Source organism: Coturnix japonica, chromosome 15, assembly GCF_001577835.2.
Source record: "Coturnix japonica isolate 7356 chromosome 15, Coturnix japonica 2.1, whole genome shotgun sequence".
In the NCBI taxonomy this organism is placed as follows: domain Eukaryota; kingdom Metazoa; phylum Chordata; class Aves; order Galliformes; family Phasianidae; genus Coturnix; species Coturnix japonica.
This window is the reverse complement of record NC_029530.1, coordinates 50,748-71,602: the sequence shown is the minus strand read 5'-3', so window position 1 is coordinate 71,602 and position 20,855 is coordinate 50,748. Positions and strand designations below refer to the sequence as shown.

Genomic DNA, 20,855 nt, shown 5'->3' with positions numbered 1-20,855 from the left:
CTTCAAGATTAAGTAGAGCTAAGAACATTTAGAATGCATTTCTCTGCTGCAGATCTAGTTTTTACAACCAGACCTCTGAAGCCTAAATGAAAGACGCAATGAAAAGTAACACAAACAGCAGATGTAAAATGCTTTCAAGCAACTTGTAATCCCCACCCCCCCCCCCCCCCCAAAAAAAAATAAAAAATACAGTAAGGACAGACCTGCAAACAGCAAATTAGCAGTGGTAAATGAGCAATGATGACTTTGCTGGAAGTTTTCGACTGCAGCTTCTCTGATAGCTTGATGCACAGATTTTCTGCACCTTAGTACCAAAAATTCAACAGAAATCAGTAAGTTTGTTAGTCTCGTTACTAGGCCAAACATAACTCAATGCTTATTGAAATGCCTAAAACACACAGAGAATTTATCAGCTTCACTCTCCTCATACTACAATTTCTTAAAGATATTTAGGACTTTTTTTCTGCAAATGAAACGTTTAGGAATTTTAGTATCTGCACTAACTAGCCCCTCCTAATGCTGTGGCTGAGAGAATGACAGAACTTGAAGTTGATCTTGAGCATACTTCATATTTGACAGAAAGTAAGCATTACAAGGATTAAAAGGAAAAAAAAAAAAAATCACATGCATTCAGAGAATGCATAAGAATTATATAACAAGGAAGAAAACTAGAAAGATTAAGGAGCTTCCCAATATCCACAGCAATAAAGAAGAAACATTTTCAGTTGGAGAAACTTTTAAGACTCTAAAAGGCAATAACTGAAAACAAACTAAAAACAAACAGCAACAACTATAATGCCCCTTCCAAATGAGCTAATCAGAAGATTCTGATTTTATTTATGACCAGGTATTTAGACATCTCTGTACATCTAATTAAACGATTTATTGATGGAAGTCTGACTCTTGAATTCTAAAAACGAAGAGTATTCCACTCATATTTATTTCATATTTCTCTGACATCAGAGTTTATAAATATTTCTACAAGTTAAAAAAAACATAAAGAAGGCAGACATTTCAGAGATGGGAGAGCATTTTTCACCTTGCTCATCTTTCACAGCCCACACCATGAGATCCACACAGGCAGCATTAGCCTGACAGCGCAGTTTTAGGGGACTCAGTTCATTGTGCAGTCGATCAACATCATGAAGGATTTTCTGAAGTTCTGATTGGCTGCTGTTGAATTGTTCTAGCACAAAATCATGGACTTCCTTCACAAATGAGTTTGGAAGGTCTAAAGAAATAAAAGGAGATATCATTAGCATAGTAGAAAGGGATCCAATGTATCAGAAAGAGCACAAATAAAATTAATTGCCATGTTATGACAAATTATTTCATGAAGTTTATGCTCTACATAAAAGATATACTTCATAGCAAAGTACACCAGTAATCAGACAATGGAAATACATCTATTAATCATTTCAGTCACATACAAAGTTTTTTCCTGTAATTCCCTAGCACCTAGGATGCAAAGAAATGGAAACATTTCAAAACACATCCCAAATTACACAAAATACACATATTCTATACCTTTCATGTAATACAAGGTATCTCTCAGCATTTTGAACTGAGCAAGATAAAGAGGATCACTGAACGTTTTATAATAGAGATCTGTATTAGCGCCCATCTGCAAAAGAGAAGAAGCATGCTTTCAGAAAATAAAAAAATTATTTTACATAAGATAAATAAATCTTCACATTCAAGTCACAATGGTCTTCCTCTGCAATGTAAACATTCAAAACATGTATAAAAAGTAACCTCACAAGCTTTTTGTCCTTGCTATATTTAACAGAAGAATAAGTACAACTACGAAGTACATTAAACAAACTCAGCGTACTAAATAAGATTCAGTCAGTCTTTTTGACTTGAAGACAACATGCACGTTCTCTCTCCCTTTTTAGTAATAATAAGTAATAAAAATCATATCTATCATTTTAATGAGAAAGGAGAAATAGAAGCTGTCTCCACTTTGGCCTAAATCTAAATACAGCAGCACTCAAGGGAATGCTAGAGAGAACAGCAAACACATTCTTACAAAACTGAACACACACTTCTTTCAATTCAGCTTTACACCTCCAGTGAAACAGGCCTAACCCCAGAAAACACTGTAGGGGAAGGGGAGGGGGGAACAATTAGTCACAGACCTACAAAAACAAACATGCCACCTCTAATAGTATAGGTCAAAGAAGTGTAACACTACTACACGTCTTGAAACAGAAAGCAGTTATGATTTCCAAGGTAGAATAAGGGGAGGGAGAACTAAAATGCCATCAGCAAAAACCCACGTTCTATCACCATGAGAAAAGACAACAGAGGAAAACAGCCTGGTAAACTAATGTAATTTAGAAAGATAAAAGAGCTCAAGTAGCTCAGTACTACATTTGTAAGAGAGCAACTAATTCACAGAATCACAGAATTACCCGGGTTGGAAGGGACCTCAAAGATCATGTAGTTCCAACCCCCCTGCGATGTTTGTGAAAAATATTTTTCCCCAGTTTTACACAATCCAAAGGTAGAAGTAAAAAAAATGAAATAAATGAAGCAGGAAACTAGCCTTTTGCAAAGGCAAGGTATATCTTATATTTTTAAAATAATTTCCAAGTATTAACTATTAAGACAAAAATGAAGCATACTAAACATTAGAAGGGGATTTAAAAACATACCTCTGCAACTTCAGCTACAACTGCATCTAAGGTCTTCAGCAGAGAATCCTCAACAATCTGTTTTACCTGCAGAGCAGGAAAAAAACTTCCTACGTATAAGATGATAAAGTTTTGCTCGTGCAAAGAAACACCCATTACAACTGCAAAGCATCAGATGAAATTAAAGAATTTTCAGTTGTAACAAAAATTACCATGTTTTGGCCTGTGTGCTCTACTGCAAAATAGCTGATGTGCAAAGCAGCTGGAGCCAGTAGCCCTTGCACTTTTTAGGAACATTACTTATATAGGAATATTATGATGTTAAATGTCATAAAAATAACACTACAAAGGGCTTGGAAGATAAGTGCAGCTTTTTTGTTAGCAATTCTAAAAGTTAAACTGATATTTCTCTAATAAGGATATCTATAATTACTGCAGCCTGCATAATGTTTCAGCACATACCATATTCAAAAGCTGACGAAGCATCTCCAAAGGGATGTTAAATTCTTTATTGTTAATGCCATTAAAGAGAGGAGAAACTGAAAAACTGGAGCTGATGGTAGTGAAGTAATAATCAGGATCCAGTGCACTACCATCAGGAAGATAAGAACCTGATCAGAAAATTAAAAAAAGTTTAGGGAGACGAAGGAAATACAAGTTTTGTTTAATGGCGATGCTGAATCACCATTAAAAAGAGTTATTTTGCAACACATGTACAGACACTAACTTGCAAACTACTTGGAGGTTCAATTCAAAACAATAAAAAAAAAAAAAGCCACATTGAAAACACAGAGAACCTAGAGCCCAACTGTAAACCTTCAACAGGATAGATAGAGTGTAAACAGGTTTTTCTTCTTACTTGGTCACTTAGGAATTATATTTGAACTACTCTGCACCCCAGTGATTTAATGAAGGAAGACAGATGCCACTACAAATGGAAATATAAAGGGGAAATTTAACATGGAAGAAATCTATTTAAGCTACAGTTTCAGAGTGGAAAATGACCTAGAAATATAGAACGCACAAACTTAAAAACCTCAAACTGACAGACAAAAGTCATGAGACACCAAAGCACTCAGGTACAGAACTAGCTTGCCACTGAACTTGTCCAAGTCTTGGTTTACTAGAAGTCCTAGACAAGCCCTGCATGTCACAACATAAAAACCTCAAAGCTAGAACTATATCATAATCCAGTGGCTAAAAATCAACTTCAGTGTTTTTTTATCATCATTTTTAATTTTAGCAAATTGCTAGGTCTTAAACAGTGACCTCTATCAAGTTTACTTCAAGCAGATTCGTTTTAGACTTAGATAGTTGACATAGAGGTCTCAAACTTCCAGATATTAGTCCACAATTCGCTTGTTTACTAGAGTATTAAGATTTGTTTCTGAAATTTACTCAGTATAATCTCCAGAAATATTTTTTGTATAGTTGAATTAAGCTTTGCAGTGCAAGGCACTGCCTGGCATCAGGAAATCATGCCTCTCAAAAGTCTGCCAGAAACAACTAAGCCTGGAAATCAGTAGAATGACTGTTTTCTTACTCCACAATTTTTCTGAACCCTAACAGACACATCCCTGAGAATTTCCGAAAGAATTCTAGAAGGCAGAGAATAAAATCAGAAAGATTTTGGTTTTCAATTTTCTGTAAAGAATAAATAAATAAATAAATAAATAATCACACACTGTTGATTTGCAAAATAATTTACCTTCAAAGTAATTAATTGTAGATCCTCCAGGAGAGCTGGGTGGGGGAATTCCACGTTCAGGACTAACCTGAAATGCCACACAAAAGTCAAACTTTAACAACTACTGAGGAGTCTTCCAGACAGGAAGTTCTCATAGTAAGTTTCCCCTTAACAACAAGCACTGTCAGCTGCATGTAAAACTGATGAGAGCACATGCAGGCTTAGCACACTGGATAACTCTAGATATGTAGTGTCAGTTACCCCAAATTCTCCAATAAGCATAATGCTTTTTTTTTTTTTTGCATGAGAATAACATGAAACATAACACTGTATAACAAGAGGAACAGAATTTGCCAACTGTTCCATATGAACATTAGTACAGTTGTTAGTTAAATTGACATTAATTATTTTAAAGCTTAGTCATGGAACCAAAATAAAGATCACTGGAATGTGGTAAAACACTGCTTTAAGAGAAAATTCTCTTAACCAGGTCTAAAGCTGTCATAATTCCTCCAAGATCATAGACATCTCCACAGAACCAGTTCCAAAACAGCAAGTTATACAAACCTGTGAGATGCTAGACACACTACTAGCCTTTCTCTTCAGTGTTCCTTCTTGGCAAACCATGAGTAGAGAACTGGGAAGAATGGATCTGAAATCATTAAAGGACCGTCGGCGAATTCCTTCAAGCTCTTCTGGAACTTTCAGGGAATTTGGGGGAATTTTTGGAAAAAGTTTTGAAAGGAGAGCCTCCTCTGAATTGCTGTAGCGACCAAAGGCTCGAGAAATTCCTATCAGGCAGGGCACTGCATACTTGCATAAATATTCTGTAGGGAAAAAAAAAAAAAAAAAAAAAAAAATCCCCTTTGTATAATGTGTCCAGAACATTTACAGATGCATTCAGATCTCTCTTTTACAACACTACCTTACATAGTAATATCCTGGCAACACACCACTGTCTTTTTCAAAAAAAAAAAAAAAAAAAAAAAAAGAAAAAGAGACAACAGTATTAAGAGCAACTTTAAGCTACCTCTCCAAAGTTTTGCTATCAGTTCATTGAATTGTTTCAGCTCAATGTGCTTCACAAATATTTATTTGTGGAAGCAGAAGAAAAGCCATGGAAGATAAATTAATTTAACTAGCTGCCATATTTAACAGACAGAAACAGAGCAAGTGTGTGTGTATTGGTGGTAACTATACAGGTGTTAACAAGAATGGCAACTACAAGGATGATAGTAGAAGTACAGAAGGTATAAGGAAAAAAGGGGAACTCACCAGTGATGATGCTAGGAGCTGAGGCGATCTTCACCAGCAAGCAATCTCCAAGAGATGCTGCCTCAGTGAGGGTCAGCCCTTAAATGAGGTCTCAGAGGAGGTGGAGTCGAACTCCACCCCTCCCGGGAGCACAGCTACATAACTCTCACCTGTGCTCCCGCAGCTGACCCCACACTTGCCTCAGCTGATTAATCAGTGGTTCACGCTGTGATTACCAATCTCCCATACATGTGTGCTAAGATAATTCAGAGAGAATTGCTCACATCCCAAGAGCAATCTTCATAATTAGAAAATGCAAGAACTTCAGAGAACAGTTCAGATAAAGAAACGATATTAAGACACATTTTAACAGTACCTTTATCATGCATTTGCGGAGTCTGACACATTCCCAGCAGGAACTGCATTACTTGTAGAACTGCATCCAAAATCTAAAGCAATCAAAACAGACATATAAAAACACATTTTGATAATTAATTTGATAATATTATCATCTTATCTGATATAATTGCACCACATGTGAAACTTGTTTATGAACTTAGAAATGTAAGTATCTCTGTAAGCAAGATTTTGCAACATTGCATGACTGGAAATATATTGCTCTCACTCAGTTTACACATCTTCCTCTCTAAAGTCTTCATCTAACTGGCACAAATGAAAAACTAAAACTGCAGCAGTCCTGGTCTCAGTACCAAAGCTTGAATGCTAAAACTCTGCACTCAATGACAGTCATTCTTGGTACCCAAAAGTAAAAAACAAGCTTAAGAATATCTACTATGTAACCTGAGGGTTAACTAACTCAAGCAAAGTAAAGCAACAGGATAAATGTCAACACAAATTTAAATTCTACCTGCTCTCTGAGAGAGGCATCTCTGTAAGCAACATCTGATAACAACGTTACCAAGCAGAAGCTGAAGTTTTCTGCAACTGGAAGCAAGCCTACAAAGTAACAGATCAAACACTTGAGTACTGTTAGAGCATGGTAAGAGCAAACATAATAAAGATGATGCAAATGACTCTCATGCCATACAATTCTGAGACACATTTCAGATATAGTACAAACAAAATTATAGTATATTCTAGCCATCATTATTTCAGCATGAAGCATTTAAATAATATATTTAATTTGTAAAAACTTCTCCAGGTTTTCAAATACATATAGAAAACAAATTTCTCTCATGAAACAGACTTATTCTTGTATTAATTTTAAGAGATAATAAGGGAGCAAGAAATTAAGTATCAGTATCTAACAAAAACAAAGTATAAACATCTCAGGTTCCACTCTGGTGCTCTAATTACTATGTAATCTTCCCCAATCTAGTACTAAGTTATTTTCAATTGTTTGGAAAATGCAATTTATCATTTAATTTGCCCCTTAGCAGTCAAGCAAGAAAGCTGGGAGGTGTTCAGCTTCCTCTCCATTTCTAAAGAACAATTAATATTAAGACTGTTGAGAACCCCATCACAACTCTCACCTCCCTCTATACCTTACCCTGAAGTGACTTACTTATATTTCTTGTCTGTTATTTATTGAGAATGATAATTAAAAACAATAATAATAAAGTAACACAATACAACAACAAACATCACCTCTGCCTTTCCGTGCACTGCTTTCTTCTATCCATTGGACTTTGGGAAGTCCCTTTAAAAGCCGAAGGAGGTAAGGAACCACATTATCTTTGTGCTAAAAAGCAAAATATTACATTTAAAATGGAGACAAAATGCTGAAGAATATCATCCCAAGGTACTTAAAAGGAGCGAAACCACACACAAAACTCCTTCTAACAATTACTCCACATACTTCTTGTATATGCAAAACAAATTTCAGCATAGGCAAAGGATCATAAACAAATGAATTCAGTGCTATAAACTCAAGCATTTCACTCAAATTAATAAGTTTATTCTTGATAAAAGTTGGGATTAATTAAGTTTCTGGATCTTCTTTCTCCAATTAATGTACTGATTTTCAGCAAAGTCACAAAATAATTTCATGGCAGTTAGACTTCTAGAAATGCCAACCTCTATATACTCTATGAGACCCACCCTATGGCCTTGTACAAATTAGTCTGCACACCCATTTAACAAAATGGGTGTGTTAAATCTACAAATCAAGGGATAATATTTTCCTTCCTTACAGACCTGGATTAATTAAAACTGAAGGCTTTGAAAACATTACAAAAATGCTAAGAGGAATGAATACAATTGCCTTAAGTTTCATACTACAAAAAAAAGTCTACTATGCATACAAGCTGAATCACAGGTGGAAACACAGGCCAATTCAAACCCTAGCGAAACTGAAAAGCACAAAGAAGTCTAATGATTTTGGACCCTGGAGCCAGTATATATTTCCTTTCTGTTTTAAAAAACAATACCACATGCAGTGCTGGAGGACAAAAAACAAAACAAAACAAAAAACAGCTTGTCATAATTAGATACAACAGGGATGCCTGCACACAAAGTCAACTATATAAACTGAGTGTCTGTCACGGGTTACCTAGATTTACCTGTGCCCGTGACAGGGGCAGCTGCCCCGTAGGGCCCCCGGCCCGGAAAGGAAGGGAAAAGGGGAATGGGAAAAAGAACAGCAGCAGCAATCTAAGGAGGAAAAAACTTGTTTTACTAAATACGACATCAGAATACAAGATTAATCCTAGCTAATGCTAAGGCATAATGAGGCTATTACGAACCTGACAGTACGAATCATGCTTCCCCTCATAAGCCACTTCCCTCGTTTACTACCTCAAATTCAATGCTATGTGGTTAATTCATCACCTACCCTTTAAAATTTTTACACAACTGCCTCCGTCTAGTCTACCACCACCTGCAAGCCCACATAAAACTAATTAATCTTTTCTGTCTCTCCTTAATCTGCAACGATCATATGCATCAGTACTGTTCTTGTTTCCTTGTCTCTCCTGCCTGCTCCATCTTTTATTTCTGACCTTTTATCATGCCAACTTTTAGAATAAATAATAACAATTTTTCATTAATTGAATTACTGCATTTGAATTAATCCAATTCAAGTTCAGAAGAGGAAGCCTAACAGAGAAAATACCTGAAGATCAGATTCAATTAGAAAGATTCCCAGAGCAATCACAGCATCTCTGCGACGTTCATCGAGCTGAAAAATTCCATGGAAATCCACTGGACACATACAGAGTAGTTTCTGTACCTGAAGAACAGTGAAATGAAAGAACGATGGGGAACAAGGCCAAAAAACAAAGAGCAGTGCAAAGAAACCAAACAAATGAGCGTTAGGACCATCTTTCAAAGCAACAACAACAAAACACAATAACAGAAAAACAAAACCAAAAAAACAACTCAGTAGACCTTTGAATTTATTTTTTTTTTTTTAAGGACCATCTCTACTCATCACATCCATGTCCCACAGCACCCCAAGCAGAAGTCAGGGCTGCACCAAAACACATGCAAGTATTTTCACAGCTCAGAATCAGTCTTGGAGGCTGTGGATTTCAGCACTCATCCAGAGCTCCTGTAATTGAAGGGGACAGTGCTCTTTCCAGTTCCTGTAGGACACCCAGCTTGGCCACATTCCCCTCCTTTAAGCATCAGTGTGTGAATGAAAACATCTAAGGCCCAAGAAAAAGAAATGAGTAATAGATACCGGGAAAATCTACAACTATTTGACATGGGTTGATTTCAGTTTCCTGCAATGCTTGAGTCAGCTTCTTTTTGTATTTCAAAAGAATTTCAGAAACTTTTCAAAGCATCATAATTACACAGCTCACTTACTGATATCATTTAACTCCTACTGTAGTTTCTCATACTGAAGAAAAAAATTAACAACAGGTAACAGGGAGCAAACAGCAGGATATGAAGAAACAGTGCTCAGGGAGGTGGTGGAACCATTGTCCCTGGGGATATTTAAAAATGTGGAGATAATAGTATCATAGAATAACTCAGGTTGGAAAAGGCCTCAAAGATCACCAAGTCCAACCGCAGCCTAACCATAGCACCCTACCTCCAACAACCCTCTGCTAAATTGTATATCTGAGCATCGCACCCTAACAGGCTCTTAAACACATCCAGGGACGGTGACTCAATCACCTCCCTGGGGCGATGTGGCACAGAGGGGCACAGCTCAGCGGGCATGGCGGGGCTGGGCTGACAGTTGGACTAGACTGTTTCAGAGGTCTTTTCCAACTATAATGATTCTATGATTTTATGATTTGCAGCTAGGTGTATGACCAACAACAGGACTTCAGAAAAACTAAATAAAAGCCCTGTAGCACCTGGGTGAGAACAGCCACGTACAGCAGTTGTTGGTACAGAGCTGTGCCACCCTGCGCGCAGGCACCAAGCTGTGATGCCGTCTCCTCACGGCCACAGCTCCAAGCGGAGCAGAGATCACAGCAGAACGCCTCCCTAGACTGAGACCCTCCTGCTGAGTTCGACATTCGGCAGATGTCTATCTCAGCAAATAACATCACTCTGACTTCACCAAATGCTGCACTCGCGACCAGCTCCCACAAGGCCAAGACCAATTACGCCCCACGAGCCCCAGCCCGGGTTTCGTCAGCGCGCAGCCCTTTCGCCGCAGGCCCACGAGAGCGCCCGGCCGCCCACGGCCAGCGCTCATCCCGCAGAGCCACGCACTGCGCGGCGCTCACACGGGCACAGCCGGGCGCTCTCCCTCACCGCACCCGCGTCTCATTCGCGCCCAGCTCCCACCCGCGCGACAGCCCCCGCGAGTCACACCCCCCCACCTTCTCCAGCGGCGCCGGACTCTGCACTGCCAGCGACCGCGCCAGCGACAGCACCGTATTGAAGTAGAAGCCCCGCGCGGTTCCCACGCCGCTCCCTCGGCCCGTGCCCGCCGAAGGAGCTGCGGCGCCGCCAGTGGTGCCGCCGGTGGTCGCGGCGGCGGTCGCGGCGGCTGCCGCTGCTGCCGTAGCTGCCGCCGCTGCCGCCGCCGCAACCGTCGCGGCCGCCATTGCGTGAGAGACGTCAAGGAGCGGCTGGAGACCTCTCGCGAGAGCGCCCGTCTCGCGACATTGTGGATCGCCAATCGCGCCGAGAAGATGGCGGCGCCCTGCCCGGAGCTCCCCGCCCTGCCCGTCCGCCGCAGAACCGCCCTCGCTGAGCGGAGCGCTCGGCCCGCCCCGGGGAAGCGGTAGTGCCGCCCAGTGCGTGCGGGCGGAAGAGCGAAGGCTCCGTGAGCGGGGTGTGGGGGTTCGCCATGTCGGTCGCGTCGAGGAGCTACAACCCCTTCGATGAGGACGAAGAGGAGACGCGGGGCGGCGGAGAGGTGCGCGGCGCGGAGCGGCAGCGCTCCCTGCAGCAGGAGGTGCTGCGCCGCACGGCCGCCACCGCCGACAGCACCGCGCGCTCCCTCTCGCTGCTCTACGAGTCCGAGCGCATCGGCGTGGCCACCTCCGAGGTGAGTCTGGGCCCCTGCGGCACCGACCCGGCGGCGGGGCCGCCCCTGTTCCCGGCCCGGGCTGTTCCCTCCCGCCGCCCCGCGCCGTTGTGGGTTTTGGTGCTGATGTTTTCCCGTCCTCTGGGCGCTGTCGTTGCTTCTCGGCGATCGGCGTCTCAGAGGCAGCACGCCCCTCCGTGTCACGGTTTGCTGCTGGTGAAGGCTGGTTTTTAAAGCGTGAAATCCCAGTTAGATTCCTCTTACACTGAGAGCAGAACTCAGCCGTGTCAGTTTCTTACTGGGTTTTATTAACAGTGCATATATACTTAGTTTTCAGCAGCTCTCTGATGAAATAAGAAGTCTGCGTGCTTTGTTGTCGATTACGCTCTTGGTTCCACCTCTGTTAATCATTTCCTTAATTCTCACGTGCTTGTTTTGGAGTGCAGTCTATACTCAGACATCGCTAACGAGGGCCTTGCTGTGATGTCATCCGGTAATTGGGAATTTGCCTGAGTGCTGCACCGTGACTGCCGGGGTGGCTCCAGGAGCAGTGCTGGGGGCAGCTTAGCGAGCTACAAATGGCTGAAATGAGGGACCAAGAATTGGGCCTTAGCTTAATGTTAATGGTAATTCTGGAGTTCTGTAGATAAACGCAAGTCCTTGGTTTTGCATTGGCATTAGCTGAGGGCACGTCTTCTGTCAGAATGAATCTTTGGATTGGTTTGGCGTAATACCACTGAAATACAAAATAACACAGCTGTGCATACCAGGATTTATAACTTCTGCACCGTTAGCATTACCTTAAAACTAATCCTGCAGGAAGAAAAAAATTCTAGCTCTATTTACTTTCTTTAACTAGTCTGTTTATAAATCATCTGGAACAACCTAGCAATATGAAAATAGCATCCCTTGTTAATTTCCAGTTTCAGAACTAGACGTAGTTTTTATTTCCCTGTTGTAAACCTTTGCATTTTCACTACATTGTCCGTTAGGTGCAATATTTGTTCCATCAAGAAGCAATACAAACTGACAGAAGGCCAGCATGGGAAGTGCCTGAATCCCTTTTGTAGTACATACCGAGAAACTGGTTGTGCAAAAATTTTGTAGCTGGCCAATGCTGTACCTTACTGCCAGCTTTTCACTGAAATGCCCCAGAACAACAGGAGTGAGTGAAAAGGCTGCATGACTTTAGGAGTAGCCTGCATAGTTCATAGAGGCTTTTTTTTTTTTTTTTTTTTTAAAGCACGTTTATTGAAATGCTTGATGTTTCAGCTTACCTTGGCTTTACTAGCTTCATTTTATCTGTCAATATCCATTAGGAGCTCGTACGTCAAGGAGAGGCACTGAAGCGTACAGAACTAATGGTTGATAAAATGGACCAGGACCTGAAGACTAGTCAAAGGCACATAAATAGCATTAAGAGTGTTTTTGGAGGCCTGGTTAACTACTTTAAAGCCAAGCCACCTGAGAACAAACCAGAACAGAATGGGATGCCTGAATATTATGGCAACAGTAGGTAAGTAAAATGAAAATTTTATCAGGGCATGATGCTGTTTTCTTGGGTTCAAGCAGGGGAATTACCTGTCATCAGAAATCTTCTGAGAGAATCTGGATCTAGAGCAGTTCTTCTAGAGTAAGCCTTGAAGTGGGACGCAGTGCTGTCATATACTCCTCATTCTGTTACTAGGGTCTTGGCTGTCTACAATGTGCTCTTTGATCCCTCTCCAATTATCTGATTTTAAGAAAGAGAGTTTCTTCTGTTTCCTCACAGCATCACTAGTTTCATTCATGTGTTTTTCTCCTGAGCTCCTCAGTTAGACCATTTGCTTTTTTTTTTTCTTCCCCCATAACATCTCTGAACTGTCACCAGAAAAATCAGAATTAACAAATAATGTATTGAATCTGTAAACTCCTGAGATGGTGTCTGGTTCCCTTTTTGCTTTAACTCTGAAAAAAAAAAAAATCTTATATTTCTAACGGTAACAATAACTTAAGATTTTTATGAATTTATTCACAAGTTATTTTTTAGAGTCCCCTGGATCATCATGCTTTATTCAATTGTAGTAGGAAATCATGATTTTGCAGCGTTGGCATGCTTCTTCTTAAATACTATGCATCTTTTTCAACTTTATTTATTAAAAGTTATAAAAAGAAATGAATTACTATGTCTTATAGTACATCTGTGTCTTCAGCTGAGAAATTTATGTAAAACATGGTAGTGCTGCATGGATTGATTTTCCTGCTTCCCTTTTTTATTTTCAATTAGAGGAAAGGAATAGGTTGCCTTCAAGACTGCAGATGTGGTTTTGTTCTTGATATCAAAGCTTACGCTATTTTCAGCACTAGAGCAACTGATTCTGCTTTCACTGAAGATGTGATAATAATTATTTGTAAAGGGACATGTTGGATCATGTCTAGGAAGTTCTCTTTTGTTGGATAATTTTAATGTCTGTTGCTTTTTAACTGATTTAGAATGAAACCTTTGATCTGTAAGAATGCTTTATTCTTTCTATTACCAGATTAAAAGAAGCAATGATGTCTAGCAAAGAACAAGACTCAAAATACCAGGAAAGTCATCCAAATTTAAGGCGCCTAGATAATTCAGGTTTGTTTATTTTATACTAAATGCCTGTCGTCAAAGTGGAGGGAACTTGCTCAGTGGTGAAAGTAGGATCAACTGCTGACTTGTGTTGCTGCCTAACTTCTGGAGACTGGTATCCTCCTAGCATTCCCAATTTGTAATTCTCTAAGAAATGCTTTCTGATAACATCAATATCCATTATGTTTCACGTAACGTTATGAGCCTGTCCAACAGAGGGCAGAAGTGACTCGCTAGTGCCTTTACCTGAGGGAATGCTAAATGTACATGACATCTATATTCAAATTAAGTTTTGATATCTTTCCAAAACACAATTCTTCTTTATTGTATACTTTATTTTGTATTCTTAGCAGATAGTGATTTCAGCAACATAGATTCAACTTCTCCAGTGCAACAGGATACCTATCCAAAGAATCAATGTCTGCAAGCTTACCACAAAAAAATTGATAACAACTTAGGTAAGTGAGAAAATTGAAGCTGTTTGACATAGTACAATTTTCAGTTTTTTTGTTCTCAACCCAGAGAAAAGTAATATATTCGCAATAACTTTTTTTGTATAATTCATGTGAGCTTTGATATTAAAAAAAAAACAAAACAAACACAAAAACGCTTGAAGATTGTCTTTGCAAATCATCTGCACCAAAAGGATGAGTCCTCTTAGGTCGAAAGCAGTCTTATTAAATGTGAATGTGCAAGCAAATGTCTGGTCTTTGATGAGGAAGTGGTGCTGATGTATCCCAGGATAGGTTAATATTTCTTTGAATCATCCTGTAACTTAAATATCATTAGGATAGAATGACAAAAACAAAACAGCCTTATTAAGATACTAGTAGTATTTAAAACAGTAATGATTCTACTTGACATCTGGATTAGAGCAGTATGGTACTTATTACCTCATTATGAAAAGTTTACCAGTTATCTTGAAAGATACATTGCACTTATCAGACTGACAGCTGTATCATGGATGTGTTAAACTGTACATTGATTTGGAACAAGAGAACTTAAAACTGTGTGCAACTTTTGAAATAAATATGTTTTGCAGAAAATAGAACAATTGAAAGGTTCTAAATAATTAAATTGTGTATTTGCTGCATTTTTTTATTACTTCCAAAAACATTCAGCAGGCTTTCTCTTCTTTTTACTGTAGTGTATATACACTAAGTGCCACTTTGCTTACATGTGTCACTATTTAGCAGACCCAGAAAGAAGAGACTGGAATGAAATCAGAAAGGAGTAAATCAGAGAAATAATCAAACGTAAGAGTTAGTGGAAGCACATTTGTTTTACTCCCAAATCGCTCGAAACTTACGAGGTTCAGAAGCATCTGTACCAATCGGTCACACAATAGCATAGTTTTCTTGTAGTCAAATAAATTCTGGAAATTTAATTTTCTCATCTGCGTTAAACAATTAACTGCTTAAATCTTCAATACATTTAGAATATCTCTGCATGCAGATCAGTTGGGAAAAAATAGCTTATAGTTAATACTGAGCTGAGAAAAGATACAGTCCAGTTTTCAACAAGATCTTTTAAAAAGTGAAAACTACATTAGAGGGTGTTTCATCATAAAGATTGAATTTCATTTTAAGCATTTAACTTGTAATGGAAATAAAGACATGATTACTTTCTGATTTTAATGCAGAAGTAGTGTTTAAATTTTGCTTCTTGCATTATTAGAGAATACTTGGACTTAAGCAGTTGTAACTAATATTTTCTATCTCAAGGTTTTGGAAGAGAGGAAATCCTGGTTGTATCCATTTAAAACAATATGCTTTCTTCTGCTTTGAATCCTTATGGTCAATCTCTCCTTTGACAGATGAGATGTCTTCAGGGTTGAGTCGTCTGAAAAATCTAGCTCTTGGTCTGCAGACAGAAATAGAGGAGCAAGATGATATGCTGGATCGGCTAACCAAAAAAGTAGAGATTCTGGACATCGGTATTAAAAGCACTGATAAAAAAATTCGACAACTTTAAAGATGTTACAGATTTTTGTCCAGCATTAGTTCTTCTCAGTTGTCTTCTCAAGAGATCTCTTAAAAAAAACAAAACAAACAAACAAACAAAAAAACAACTTAGATGTTATGTATTTCTCTCTTTTTTTTTTTTTCATGTTAGGCTACTGATTTTGTTGCCATTAAAAGTATTGCATAACACCTTAAGTTCCTTTCTAATATACATGGGAAAAGTGCATTTCGAGTAAAATTTCTCAGCTCTGTTAATTTTTTTTTTTTTTGTATTGCTGTGCATTGCGAGCATGGAGGAATTCAGTCTACAAAGCTTTAGTATCCCTGGCCTGAAAGCCATGATAAGAAAACTAACTATATTTTGCCCTTTTAGTTCCAAGAGGGGCGGGAAGAACAGAATGTATTCCTTTGTTCAGATCAAGCATTGCAAATTCTGTTTATCTGCAGTTATTTAATATGCTGAAAAAATGCCAATATTCAACTGTACAAATAATTCTGAAGTGACTGTCTTCTGGCATTTTTGGGGTGTAAGGAGATAACTGTTCTATGAAAGGTGTAAGAGGTTAACTGTCAAGAGTGTAATGCAAGAATGATAAAATTCTGTGCTTGTTCCTGTTCCCAAGATTACATTTTCTGATAAGCAGTGGTGTTTATGACTGGATCACTGGATACTATCAGCTTTATGCTATTTTCAGTAAAGATCATAAGGGTATGTTATGGTTTACAAGAAATGTTAATTGGCAAGTACCCAAAAAGTTTGGGTAACAAAGTCACAATTTATGCATATATACTTCCTAGTTGAGAAAAAGTGTAGCTAGATCTGGTTTTGTTACATGAAATAAATGCAGAGCTTGATTCCTAGCTAAAATTTTAGTTTATTTAATATAATGATGTCTTAACAGTATGTTGTCTTTCTGAAGTCAGCAGTTCTGTTTTTTAGTCTAAGTTTATTCAGAGAATGAACTCAACAGTTTAGTTGTATCAGCATTGCAAAACATTTCATGCATCCTGAATGACCCTGATGGCCTTGAAAACAAAGGCAAAGAAAAAGGAAATTTTTAAAATCCCTATTTTTGCTTTGATAATCCAAGCAGACTAAGATTTCCAACATATGGAGGTTATATGTAAGTCTGATTTCTTGTGTCTTTAACAATTTAATTTGCTATCTCAGCAACATGTAATACTATAATATGATGGGGAAAGCACAGCAACAATAGCAGGGTGACAAAGTCTTTGGCTTTAGCAAATGAGAACACAAGCCTCAACACAGCAGCAGAAAAAGGGAGAAGGGGTGTGTGGGGGGGAACAGCTGCTTACATTTTGAAGGCCTCAGGAAGGAAAAAATCTGCAGCAAAATACCCTTACCTCTACTGCCAACCCTTAAATTAGGTCTGGGAATGGGTGGATCCTGGCTCTAACTCTTCAGGTCACTCAGGTACGTTGCATTTACCTGAGCTGCTCTGGGCTGGCTCTGACTTTCCACCAGGTGTTCTATCACTGCTTCAAGCTATGACTTAGCATTTCTGCTATATGTTGTTATTTTCTTTTTACTTAAGCTCTTTTGTTCTGTTTTGCTTAGTAGCCTTTTTTAAAAGGATTATTTCATGTGTTGATTTTCCTTTCTTAGGGGAAGAGAAGTGTTTATGGGAATGATATTTGCTACAAACTGAATCACCTTTCTCAGCTTTCATGTTTTATGTTTTCTGCTGATTTACATGAAGAAACAACAGTATTTTGTAAGCATGATGTTTTTTCTCATTAGACTAACTTTTTCTCCTGCAGGAAGGTGGAGATTCTCAGGCAGGAAAAAAAAAATCACTATGATCTTTGCATTTCCAGGAAAGGTCACTTTCTATATGTATATATGTAATGAAGGACTTTCTGTATCTTTCCATACTCTTTTCTGTGATGAAGTACAATTTTATTTCTTTTTGGATACTGTTGAAAAATTTACTTTATATAAAGTATAGGACCTTCAGCAGACTCAAGTGCTAACTTGATAACTTAAATTGTTTTCTCTAAATGTTTGCGTTGGAGTAAGAAATTGATGTTCTTGCAGCAAAATAGCTCTAAGTAGTATTATTCCTATTGGCTTAAGTAGAAAGCCCAGTACTAAGGTCAGAGTAAGAGTGGAAAATATTAATTTCAGTCTTCTTTGTAAAAGGATACGTATTGTTTCTCAGAAAACTTGCTAATAAATTTTGAGGAGTTGTTAAATGCTGGGAACTAGCATACACTTTCTAACATATGTGTAATAGGCTATACACTAAAAACAGGAAGGAGGAAAAAAAAAGGGGTGGGGGGAATAATCAGATACGTTTACTAGTTTCCTCTGTATGTATTATTTGAAGTTGCTTGAATGTAACAGATTATGCATAGCTGAATTTTAGTTCATACTACGAAGATGTGTTGCTGTGCCTGAACTCTAATTGAAATTACTCAGACACTGTACTGTCCCCTGTTGGGGTGTAGCAAGTGTGCTATCCAACATTTCAAAAAGAAACTGCTGCCTTTATTTGGGTTATATATAAATGCTCTCTGTGAATCTGGTCTTTCCCAAAAGAAGGTTTTACAGTTGTTGATGATGTTTTTTGTTGTTGGTATTATTTCTAATATGTGAAAATTGTCTGAAATATTTTGCTGCCTAATAGCTTTTGTGATGTTGTTTGTTAAATGACTAAATAGAAAATATAGCCACTGCATTCTGAACAGATAAACCTTTATAGGCATTTAGAAGCATAATGTTATATGGAGGAGGTGTATTGGGTTTAACTCTGAAATATATTGAGCTTACTTTTCAAATTCACAGGTAATGACTAGTGAGTATTTGTCCACGTTTTTTTTTGTTTGTTTGTTTGTTTTGTTTTGTTTTTGTTTTTTTGTTAAATCTATATATATAGATATAGATAGAGAGATATACAGGACATTATGCCACCCAGGTATATCACTTGTTTTTTCATTTATTTAAATGTTAAAATGGACTGCAATTTAGAAGATTGAATTGAAGAAGTGCTGAGTGGTAAACTGGTTAATAAATATGCTTATTGTTAATGGAGAGATTTTGCATTCTGCCCCCCCCCCCTTTTTTTTTTTCTTATTACAACTTCAGATGTTTCCTTCCTGTAGTAAAATCCACTAAATTCCTCAATATATTCTGTAAATTTTGAGTCAAAATGGAAATTAGTTTGGAACTGGTGGGTTTTGTTTTCTGAGCACAAAAAGAAGACATTAAATTTTACTTAACTCTTGAGTAGATTTTCTTAGATAGTGAAAGTGGAATGCAGATAAGCATTCGTTTATGTAAAACCTTTACTTGCAAAGAGGAAATAGTCCGAGATGAGTAATCTTGCCATAGTTCCTGGTGTTATCAAGAATACAATAAACTGTATGCAGGAAGAAGACAAGTAGGGTAGGAGTAAGACAAAAATAATTGTACATCTGAAAACTTAAAGGGGTCCTGCATGGTCCCAAGTTTTGTGATGGTGAAAGTTTTCAGCTGTCCTCCTTGGCATCTTAATTCTAGATGATCTTTCATTTTCCTGTGTATTGATAGTAAATCTATTCATTCTTTTAATGATTAACAATCATTTGCCAAAACCTTTACTTGGCTTCAGTGTGTCTCATAGCCTTCACAGCTAATACTGAACTGAGTTCAATTAATGTGACCACTAAAATCTGACTTGCTTACTCTGGGATTTGAGCCTTAGATTTCTCTTAGAATAGGTGTCTAACACTAGAATTTGTTTGCATCTATGAAATATTCATCTGGTATACAGGGATTGATGGGTAGTATGATTGAATGTGTTTGCCTTCAGAAATTACCTTGCGTGAGATAACATAGAAGGATGGTAATGCAGTCAGTGGCTTCCAGCGGGCTCCCCATTAACATCAGTTCAAATTAACTGCATACAACACTCATGAAGACAGTCTTTACTCCCCTGTTTTCACCATTGTCTTGTGTTTGGATTGGCCAATCTGTATTTTTGCCCACTGATCCTCTTGGGTGATGATGACAGGATGTTCCTTTCCTCTTTGAGTGATGTCTAAGCAGAAAGGCAGCCAAGAAACCCAGCAAGTGATGTACAAAAGCCACCCCCCAGGGATGGTGACTCTAACACCTCCGTGGGCAGCCTGTTCCAACATACTACCACTACTGAAAAGTATTTCCTAATTCTTCATCCAGCGGGACCTCTGTCCCTGTGCCATCTGCTCAGGGCTTTCCCAGCACCTGCAGCCCTCCAGATTCCCCCTTAGGCTGCTCGGGGCGTCCCCCACTTGATAAGTCTCCAATGGGGATCGAGGTTTTAAATATCAGAAAGCTCTGATTTACGGCTTGCGACGGACCCCTCAGTCCTCAGTTACTCAACAGATTTCCAGTTCACGATGTCATGTCGTGGAAAGATCTGTGTTTCCACTTCAAAGCTCAGCGGCGGGGGCTCCACAACACACCGCTAGCCACCCCTCGGCTCCTGGCAGCTCCTCGTCCTTCTCGTCAGAGGCGGCGGATAGCGCTGACAGCAGAGCAACCCCGTTATCGGCCCCTGCCGCGAATGGGAGCCTCCGTGCCACCGGCGGAGTGAGGAGTGAACGGGACTGACCCACGCCCGTCTCCGCCGTATGGAGTCGGGGAGGGGGCTGAGTCACGGGGTGCTGCGGAAGAATATTGCACTTTGACAATCCAGAACGGAGGACCCCCCAGTCCTAGCAGCTGTTTCCCCGCTGCTCAGAGGGAGCCATGTGGGATGGAAAGGAGGTGCTGGGCTGAGGTGCAGGCGAGAGGCGAGGGAGAGAGAGAGGAGCGGGAGAGGAGACGCGGCGGAACGGGACTATTTGAGAAGACCCTGGCAGAGCTTGTGAGGAGCGGAGTGATCCCACCGCCGGAGTGAGCGGCCCCGCGAGGCAGACAAGGGCGGCGGGGCGCCTTCTCTGTGAGGGTTGTGCGCTTGCGTTGTTCCTCGTTTCCATCTCTTCCCCGCCGCCCCTTGCCTGTGCTGTGTGTGGGGTGCAGCGGTGCCTTCTCATCCGCTTTACTTCCATCTTTTGCCCCTCGCGCCCCTCCCCGCCCCGAGGAGCTCCCCCCCAGCCATGGCTCAGATCCTGCCCATTCGCTTTCAGGAGCACTTCCAGGTGAGCTCAAGGGAAGAGGGAACACAGGGAAGGGGCTGTTCCCTTCTGTCTCCCCCTGCGCCTTGGAGAGGGGCGGCCGTGGCCTAGTGTGGGGTGGGGGGAGCTGTGTGGTGCGGGGCTGCGGGACGCAGCGCCCCCGTCCACCGCCGGGCGCTATTTGTGCAGAGTCACTCGGGGCCGCTCCGGG

General features: G+C 39.8%; 3 protein-coding genes across 6 annotated transcripts in view; 2 read left to right on the top strand and 1 right to left on the bottom strand.

Annotated features, from left to right (window-relative positions):
- PI4KA (phosphatidylinositol 4-kinase alpha) overlaps window positions 1-10,568 on the bottom strand; it is a 51,536-nt gene extending 40,968 nt beyond the window's left edge. Inside the window, 12 exon segments of the mRNA XM_015877547.2 lie at window positions 204-304; window positions 1,040-1,231; window positions 1,528-1,624; window positions 2,661-2,726; window positions 3,102-3,250; window positions 4,348-4,414; window positions 4,894-5,153; window positions 5,957-6,029; window positions 6,449-6,537; window positions 7,189-7,282; window positions 8,654-8,770; window positions 10,326-10,568. Of these exon segments, the coding sequence (XP_015733033.1) occupies window positions 204-304; window positions 1,040-1,231; window positions 1,528-1,624; window positions 2,661-2,726; window positions 3,102-3,250; window positions 4,348-4,414; window positions 4,894-5,153; window positions 5,957-6,029; window positions 6,449-6,537; window positions 7,189-7,282; window positions 8,654-8,770; window positions 10,326-10,553 (1,533 nt within the window). The 5' untranslated portion in view covers window positions 10,554-10,568.
- A 77-nt stretch (window positions 10,569-10,645) lies between these two features.
- On the top strand, window positions 10,646-18,592 carry SNAP29 (synaptosome associated protein 29). 2 transcript variants are annotated; one of them, XM_015877546.2, is made up of 5 exons: window positions 10,646-10,999; window positions 12,298-12,494; window positions 13,498-13,583; window positions 13,931-14,035; window positions 15,394-18,592. In XM_015877546.2, exons 1-5 carry the CDS (start codon window positions 10,799-10,801, stop codon window positions 15,549-15,551), a joined length of 747 nt encoding a protein of 248 aa, XP_015733032.1. In that variant the 5' UTR covers window positions 10,646-10,798; the 3' UTR covers window positions 15,552-18,592. The 2 variants fall into 2 exon arrangements, with proteins under 2 accessions (XP_015733032.1, XP_015733031.1); XM_015877545.2 differs by having other exon boundaries at window positions 13,928-14,035.
- A 109-nt stretch (window positions 18,593-18,701) lies between these two features.
- LOC107321044 (clathrin heavy chain 1) overlaps window positions 18,702-20,855 on the top strand; it is a 32,396-nt gene continuing 30,242 nt past the window's right edge. For all 3 annotated transcript variants that reach the window (XM_015877541.1, XM_015877542.1, XM_015877540.1), the window contains exon 1: window positions 18,702-20,668. In XM_015877541.1, the coding sequence (XP_015733027.1) occupies window positions 20,627-20,668 (42 nt within the window). In that variant the 5' untranslated portion in view covers window positions 18,702-20,626. The remainder of the gene's footprint in view (window positions 20,669-20,855) is intronic.